Source organism: Ziziphus jujuba, chromosome 9 (genome assembly GCF_031755915.1).
Source record: "Ziziphus jujuba cultivar Dongzao chromosome 9, ASM3175591v1".
Lineage (NCBI taxonomy): Eukaryota > Viridiplantae > Streptophyta > Magnoliopsida > Rosales > Rhamnaceae > Ziziphus > Ziziphus jujuba.
Window position 1 is genome coordinate 21,008,035 of NC_083387.1, and position 9,620 is coordinate 21,017,654.

At 30.8% G+C, this 9,620-nt stretch overlaps 1 protein-coding gene across 1 annotated transcript; it reads left to right on the forward strand.

The window, feature by feature from the left end:
* Positions 1 to 7,193: 7,193 nt before the first annotated feature.
* LOC132799486 (probable inactive chitinase-like protein LaCIC) lies at positions 7,194 to 9,295 on the forward strand. The gene is made up of 3 exons (XM_060811458.1): positions 7,194 to 7,648; positions 8,542 to 8,695; positions 8,818 to 9,295. Exons 1-3 carry the CDS (start codon positions 7,213 to 7,215, stop codon positions 9,185 to 9,187), a joined length of 960 nt encoding a protein of 319 aa, XP_060667441.1. The 5' UTR covers positions 7,194 to 7,212; the 3' UTR covers positions 9,188 to 9,295.
* The last annotated feature ends 325 nt before the right edge of the window (positions 9,296 to 9,620 follow it).

A 9,620-nucleotide genomic window follows, 5' to 3' on the forward strand; every position in this document is an offset into this window, starting at 1 on the left:
GTTATGAAATTGATCCCTTGGAGGATCTTGGTTTAATTGCGTGCTCCAGGTGAGTGACCCACCTTAAAAACTATTTTCGGGTGATGATTTATATTTATTTGGTGATATTTGAATATTTGGAAAATATATGTATGTGGTTTGAATTTTATAAAATTGGGTATTTATTTTATAATGTCAAATTTCGGATGTTTGGTTATATGCATACATATATATATTTTGATGCCATGATTGAATATTGGAGAAATTCAAAGAATTTATGATTTAAATTCTGGATTATTATTATTATTATTTTATCGAGAATTTTCATATACAATCAAGGGCTTATGAAGAGAAAATATATTTAATTATTTTTGTGAGCCTTATATATTATTTTGGAGGAAGAAATTGATTTAAAGGAATTGTGATTTTAATATTAATTGATTTATTGTGGAATTTATTTCTGAGTTTATTTTGATTAATAAAAAATGCATTTATATAAATTTATGCATTGTGGAAATTATTTTATGGTATGGAGGATTTGTGGAATTAAATTATATATGAAATTTATGTGGTTTTAATATTATTTTTGGGCATGATTTGATTTTAAATATTTCAAGAAAAATGTTGGTTTAAATTGGTGGTTTCAAATTTCATAATTATGCCCGTGGAATATTATTTGTTGGACTTTGTGATACGAGAAAAATTATTTGTATATTGTTATCGGTGGTTTTGTACCGGAAATGTTAAAGAAAAATGTGGGATGGTGAATTTTGGAAAATTGGTACTTTAATAATAAATTTAATAATTGGTTTTAGACGCACTCATACAGTACTGGTGTTCTGTACTGTATATGTCGTTAGCACGCAAGTTATTATGTCTCCCATGAGTTGCCATTGAACCGAGGGCAGGCAAGTTTGATATTGGCCATAGCCGCCCCCCTCCGTGGCCAGGATGACGGTTTCAGCAGCGGCGCTGTCCAGACACCGAAGCGCCATATGCAAGTTTCTCTTTTTAACCTCCCCACCAGTCAGTGCTCAAGACGCTAGGTATCGGAGGGCATCACTGGTATATGGTGTGGTGCGTCAAGTATAAAATTTCGGATAGAAATTTCAAACCCTAAAGTGTTCTAAAAATTTTTTTATTATATTTTATTACATTTTATTTATATTTGGATTATTTAATTATTAATTATTAAATTAATGATTCCTTGATTTTTGGGCATACGAACAATCGGGTTTTGCGAAAATGTTTTAAAAAGGGAAATCTTTCCAACGGAGTGAATAGTGAGGGTTTTAAGAGAAAGTATTACTTTCAAATGTTTATTATTTATTTAATTGTTTGGTATTGATTAATTAAATTCCTTTTATTGTTATATTATTAATATTAAAAGTGTACAGTAGATACGGTCACTCACTGAGATGATTAGCATCTCATATTTTTAAATTCCGTTCCCTTAGGTGCAAGGGGTGGTAGACGTTCTTCCGGAGCCAACCTAATCTCCGTCGCTGTCATAGTTCGAGAAGTTACCTTTGTCTTCATTTATTTCAATTGTAATATTTCTTTCATCCTTGTTGTATTCTATACTCAATAGTACTTCATGAAGCTCTGCATACTGTTTCGGACATTTATGTATTAATTATGCACTGGATTACTATTATTCATTTGGAGTGCTATAAATTTGTGGAATCAAATTGTAGTATTGTGGGAGGAATAAGGGGATGAATATAGAAGTGTGTTTTCAGTGCAGGAAATTTGTGGTAAGTCCAATCCTTAGGGGAGGTTCTGTCGGATTTTCCATTGGAGGGTTCGGTAGGGTTTCTCTGGGATCAGGGTTTGTCTAGGGGTTGGGTGAGGAATTTTAGAGGGGTCCTGACATATGTTGTATGTATTAAGCAGACCCAATTTTTTTTATTGTCTTTCTGACTTTCTTCTTTCTTTCGATTAACTGTAGCAAACCTAATTCTTCCTTATTTGTTTTTACTAATCAATCCATTATCATTTTATTACTCATTTATGTTGATGATCTTATTCTAACAGGCAATGATAATGACACCATTCACAAATTAATCCATCACATGGGTACAAAGTTCGCTACTAAAGATCTTGGCTCTTTGCATTACTTTCTTGGTGTGGAAGTACAATACTTTCTAGGGGGCGTCTTTCTCTCACAAGGAAAATACATTCATGATCTCCTTGCTCGAGCCAAAATGCTGAAGCGGCACATATGGCTACACCAATGGCAGTCAAAACTACTCCTCATGTTGGTGATAAACAACCAATAGATGCCACTGAATATCGACGTCTCGTGGGTAGTCTCCAGTACTTAACCTTCATCCATCCAGATATCACTCATGCAGTAAATCGTGTGTCTCGACATTTCAAATCTCCTACAACATTTCATCTTTGTGAAGTCAAAAAGAATTCTTCAATATTTACGTGGCACTATCATCTTTGGTTTTCGCTACCTTTCTCAAAGCTCACTCAACCATACAAGCTTCTGTGATGCTGATTGGGTCGGATGTCCCACAACTTGCCTTAGCACCACCGGTTTTTGTGTCTTCTTAGATGCAAATTAGATCTCCTAGTCCTCTAAAAAGCAGCCAATAATGGCCCGTTCAAGTACAGAAGCTGAGTATAGCGCCATGGCTTCCACTGCTGCTGAACTCACATGGCTTTCATCTCTACTTCCTGACATTGGTGTCTTTCTTTCTTCTCCTTCTCAAATTCTCTGTGATAATATGAGTGCTCTTCATATGACCATCAATCCCATTTTCCATAAACGAACCAAGCACATTGCAGTAGATTACCATTTTATTTGTGAAAAAGTAGCCCTTGGTACTCTTACTATTCGGTTGGTTCCCTCTTCTCTTTAGATTGCTGATGTGTTCACCAAACCTTTATCTAAAGATATGTTCATCCCATTTAGAACCAAGATCGGGGTTCATTCCATACCACCCTCAATCTTGAATGGGCATGATAAGGTAACTTATTTAGAAAAGAAAAGCAAGGACAGAGGCAAGCGTGATTCAATTGATCAGGTTGCAAATATATCAAATAATATCTTTATCTCACATGTCACAGGTCAACACAAATTCAAAAAAGAAATAGCAATCAAGAGAAACAAAAGACCAAAATTAAAGGAACTATTTTAAGAATAAAAAAATTGTATTTAGTCAACGATCATTATTAAGGCTATATTGGAGTATCCAGGCTACATTGTTTCTTTCCTTGTAAACAACTTTCAGATGCCTATTTATATACAGGACGTATAGCTTGTAGACAGGGTATGTGATTTATCTTGAAAACATATAGTGAAATATATACAATATTTTTCTTTTATTTTAATTCTTTACTTACCTAATTTTGTAAGAAATATTGGATACATTGAATTAATTAATTTCAAGAAGATAACATTTCTTAGTCAAATTATAAGAAGTTAACTAGCTTCAACCACAATAAATATTCCATGCATGCAATTCATAATGTATCCTAATTTTACTCATTTAAACCACTTAGACATTATAAGAACCAAAGTGCAAATCTCTTACGCTCTGAAAAGGAAAAGGATATTGCTAGTTACATCAAGGCATCAATAAAAGTTTACATCTAATATATAGCTTAAACTTTTAAAAAAATAGAATAAAAAAAATGGTGCTTAATTAATAGGGTATTAAAACTGTAGGTCTTAAAAATTATCAACCGCTACATGCTTTTATACATCATCTAAAATGCTCATAATAAAGTTGAACGATGAGCATTTACAATGACAGACATTTGTGTTTGTTTATTGTTTTAAATTATCATAATAAACAGTGACAATAATTATAAATGACCATTCCATTATAAATGATAGGTTTTTATGTTTTTGTTTGTCATCAATATTCTGTCATGTGCTTTAATCCCTTTTGAGTTTTCTTAACCATGATTTTAAGTGGTTTTTTGTTTTGTAAATATTGAATATTTTTCTCAGTAATAATTAGGAATTGAAATTTGTCCCGCACGACTCGATCCCTACAGTGCACTGCCCCTAACGGGGTGGTTTTTCTTTCAAAAATTGGGATTACGGGGCATGCTCGGGACAATGGTTTAAAACCCAAACCGAGGACGGGGAATAAACACCCGCCCCAAACCTCGCCCGGTATATATAGTTATTTATTTTTTTAATTTTGTTTTCTAATTTCATTTATATAAAACATCATTTTCTTCTTTTCTTACAAGCTCCAATACTAAGCCCTCAACTTTGGCTGCAGACATCGATGTATTTTATTATATTTTTGTTGCATTTAGTCACCTTATTTACATTTAATTCATAAAAAAAATTAAATAAATTTTTCGAAAAAAATTATATGAATGATAAAAAAAAAAAAAAAACAGTAGAGAAAACTGCCGCACCTCGTCTCCGATTAGGGAATCCCCATCCCTGTCTTGCTGATAAAGAAATGGGAAAAACCACAGGGACACAGGGTAGATAATTCCCCACAAAGATGGGAACAGGATTTTAAAAACCGATCCCGTCCTATCCCGTTGACATTCCTAGTAATATTACAATTATCAAAATAATTATTAAATTTATTTTTCAAATGATACGTACTAAAATATTATTAGTTGACATATTTATATAACCTAAATATAAAAAAAAAGAACCATTAAATGAATAAGTTAAAAAAATAAATTAATTAAATAGTAACATATCATTTGATGAAAAAAAATTTGATAAACATTTTAATAACTCTTGTATTATTGTATTTATAATATAGCATATAAATTAGTTTTGATATGGTTAAAATTTTATGAGCAATTTATTAAAAAATAATTTCTATGTTGCAATCCAATTTTTTTAAAAAAATAAATCTGAAATAGTAAAAGAAAAACTCATAAAAGTTTATATAAGATTTGTCTTTCTGTTTTTTTGTAAGCTGCTTCAAAATTTATTTATTTATTTTATATGGCTACTGACTCAAGAGGTCCTCTCCATAAATAATTTTGAAAGAGTTCATATCATATCAAAACTAATACATATTTCATTTTTGTTTTGTTTTCTTTACTTTGGTGAATATCAAAACTATATACGTATGCACATGGCCATAGAATAGCATGATCATAATAATAATAATTATAGGGAAGAGGGTGGAAACCAATGGAACACGTCATATCAAAACAAGTAAAAACAAATGACCGCATTTTAATCCACTTCCATTTTAAGTATAAAAAATCCATTTTTAAGACTGCCGTAATAGTATATAATGTTTAAAAATGACAAAAAAAGAATGGGAAAGATGTGAACAAATTAATGCTGCATCCCACTAAAAAGGGAAAATTATTATAGTATTTGGAGGAAAGGAAATGATCTCCATGCCATCAAGTTTGCATAGAAATATAAATGAGTGGATGGTTCTTCAATTATTGCACTTGGATCTAGGTATATATTATATAGCTGGTAATATGGGTAAAGATGTCTAATGGTGATCCAAGTAGTGAAGTTCACTAAAACCTTATCTTTTTAACTTTGTGTACTACAACCCAAAATATGTAAATTTGGGGTCCTTTTAACTTTGGAAGAGAGGGAGAGAGTATAATCAAGAAAGGAAGCGTTGGATTTCTTTGCTTAAAAATAATTTTGGGGAAAAAAATTATGAAAATACGGTGAGACATTTTCTTATATGTGCTTTAGCTTTTCCAATTAAGACAAGAAATAAAATATAAAAATAATTCTATGCATCTTGAGAGGTTAGACTCACTTAATTAAATCTATTTTATTTTCATTTGTTATTTAATATTGTTTATTTATTTATTATTATTATTACTTTGTATTGTCAATTGATTAAGGCCTTTTTATACAAACCAATCCTAATATTGAATCATGGTCCGCATTTTAGCATCATCCCGCTGTCCCGTTGCAATTACTAGCTGGAAATGACACACGAATCATCATCACACTTGCTTCAAAACTTTAATTAGTGTTCCATTTGATTAATATATAAAATTGTTGTGATGATCTTTCTTATTACCATAAACAGCCGCCCCCTTGCTCTTTTTTTCACTGGTACTGATTCGGAACTGTTAAAGTTTTAAAGAAAAGTAATTCTCATTAATCATTTTTTAGAAATTTAATTTTTTAGAAAATAATTACTAAAAATTTATTTAGTTAATGTTTGATTATTAATGAAAAATTTAGACATTAATAACTAAATTAATTTATGCTCTGAAATTGAAGATAAATATGTTTAAATAAAAAAATATAAAGTAAGATTTCAAGGAATCTCATTAATACATTTTTTTTTTTTTGTGAAAATAACTTTCCTCTATTTTCAAACTTCCATGGCCCCATATATTCGCATTTTAAAAAATTATCCAAATACTAAAAGTGTTTACATTTTAGAAATTTTCAAATTACCATTAACTTTAATACAATCCAAACAGAACTTTTAAATGGAAAACATGTCACATTTAAAGACAATTTTACAAACTTCCTTTATATATATTTTGAATTTTTTTACAAATTTATTATTGTATTCCTCCATTTTTTTAGAGACTTATTGATTGAAAATTTACCATTGTATTTTTATTTTATTTAGGAAACTTCCCTTTGATTTTTATTTTTACAGTTTTTAATTTGTTGGCATAAAATACAAAATTAAAATAAATTTTTATTGCAGAGACAAAAAAATTATCCAAGTAAGAATTTGCCTATATAATTCACTTACTAAAAATTAGTTAGAAGCTTCAAATTTTATTTTTAAATACCAAATTAAATACTATCAATTGAAACTCTATTTGTTTTATTTTAAAATATTTGGTTTAGATTATTGGATCTTTCTACACGTTAACTTTTTGGTTAAATTCATTAACTTTTTGGCTTAATTTTTGTATTCTATGCTAATAAAAAGAAAAAAACAGAGAAACTTGCAAAGAAAATGAAATTCAAATAGAACTGGCTGAAAAATAAAAATAACAATAAAAATACAATGGCAATGACAAATATGTAAAATTTTCCAAAATAAAAAAAATTACAAATTTACAAAAGTTTTAAACCTCGCATTGGAAGTTTATGAAATTATCCCTTACGTAATTGTACAAGTTCAAAGGTTACAAAATTAATAATAATAATAGCAATAATATTAATGAATGAATTAATTAATTAACTATACTTTTACTTCCATCGCCATCTATAAATACGCATCTTTACCTCTAAGCCATCTCAAACATCTCAACAATTAGTTGTTACAAACAAACATGACCAAAATGATGTTCTGGGGCTTTACAATAATTTCCCTGTTGTTTTCCATCCAAGGAAGCCTAGCAGAGCAATGTGGAAGTCACGTTGGAGGTGCTACCTGCCCTGGAGGGCTTTGCTGCAGCAAGTATGGATGGTGTGGCACTACACCTGAATATTGCACCAATGGTTGCCAAAGCCAATGCTCTGCTGGCGGTGGCAGTGGCGGTGGCGGTGGCGGTGGCCGTGGTGGTGGCGGTAATATCCCGATCTCAAGGTCCACTTTTGATGAGATTCTTAAGCATCGGAATGACTGCCCCAGCAGGGACTTTTATACCTACGATGCTTTCATTGCTGCTACCAGAGCCTTCCCTGGCTTTGGTACCACCGGTGATGAAGCCACCAGGAAAAGAGAGATCGCTGCTTTCTTAGGCCAAACTTCCCATGAAACTAGTGGTACTGTTCATATTCTTAAAGATTTATATATTCTCCCTTGTAGTCGTTTTTTGGCATAGTTTTTGTTTTTGCTGTTCCACAAGTATCAGTATTTCTTGAAAAAATTGCTTTTTATTGGCTTAGATTAGAAGCTCGTTTTGAAATCTAAAACATTTTTCCATATTATTCAATCAAATATTTCAAAAAGCAGTTTTTAAATATAAATAATCAAAAGTTATATCAAATAAAACTTTACTATATATATGCTTTTAAGCATAAATAATCAAAAATTATCCCAAATAAAATTTTACTATATATGCTTTTAAGCATAAATAATCAAAAATTATGCCAAATAAAACTTTACTATATAGGATTACTCACTTTCTCTAGTAGAATTTTAAATTTCATAGATCACATATTAATAAGCAGTTTGAACATACTTTTTGTGGCATGAGATACTCATGAATAACTAATCGAATCTATTTTTTGATATTTGCATTTAGTTTAATTTAATTTATTAATTTATTGATATTTCAAAAGTAAAAAGTATTTTATATGAGAAAACTAATCCATAAAAATAACCAGTTAAATTTTTATGTCGATATGTGGTTCAAATGTGGTTCCGCTAGTTTTGATCAACCTGAAATTTTTTTTTCAGTTTTAATTACCAATTCATTATTTATTTCATTTGTTTTAAAATAAAATTTTGTTTATCATCATTCATAACATATATAATTAGAATTTACACGTTATAGGACCATTATAGGATGCACTTACTCATCATTAGATTTTTAGTATTAAGAAATTTAAGGGGGAAAAAAAAAATTAAGGGCTACCAATAAATAAACAAATCCCATCACAAGAGATGACAAATTTGGATGATTTACGGACTTTTGGTGACTAAATATATGCAGGAGGATGGGATTCTGCACCTGATGGCAGATACGCTTGGGGATACTGCTATGTTAGCGAGGCAAATGATGGAATTGATTACTGTTCTACTGAGTCCAACTATCCATGTGCTTTCGGACGCAAATATTTTGGCCGTGGTCCTATTCAAGTTTCATGGTAATTAATTAAGCTACCAAAAAAATGTTCTCCCCTACTTTTCTTTTGCCGTTTTAATAATTTTTTTTGAACTATTTCAATATATATATGTATATAATATATATATATATATATCTATATAGGAACTACAACTATGGTGAGTGTGGAAGAGCCATTGGAGTAGATTTATTGAACAACCCAGACCTTGTTGCTACCGACGCTGTCATTTCATTCAAGACGGCAATCTGGTTCTGGATGACTCCACAATGGCCAAAACCCTCCTCCCACGATGTTATAACCGAGAGATGGACTCCCTCGGGAGCTGACTCTGATGCGGGTCGAGTTCTGGGTTATGGATTGATCACAAACATCATCAATGGTGGGCTTGAATGTGGAAAAGGTTGGAACGAGGTGGGGGAGTATCGCATTGGATTCTATAAGAGATACTGCGATCAACTTGGTGTTGGATATGGAGATAACCTCGACTGCTACAACCAGAGGCCTTTTGGGTGATCAAATCTTAATTTATGGAGGAGTACCATAATAATACTTCAAGAGTACTGTAATAATCAAAACCATGTAAAAGGAATAACCTAAACCACTTAAATAAATATGGTTTTGTCCAAAGTATTTTACTATGCCGGTGCTACTTTTGCTTTTCCTTTTAATTTATAAGTTTGGTTTTGGTTGTGTTCGTTGTGACTATCATATTTTGACGTCTAAGCGCTTTTAGAATGTTGGACAAGAGGGAATAGACAAACGAATTATTTCTTCTACCATCGTCCCAAAAGGTAAATCTCAATTTGGCATAATCTAAACTATAACAATATGATTAGGGTTTTATGTAATAGCACTTTTTTTTTCTTTTTTTAAATGGTTTTATAATTTGTAACAAAACAATGATTTTAATGTCTTGTTAAAAATTATATGGAAATACATTCTAATA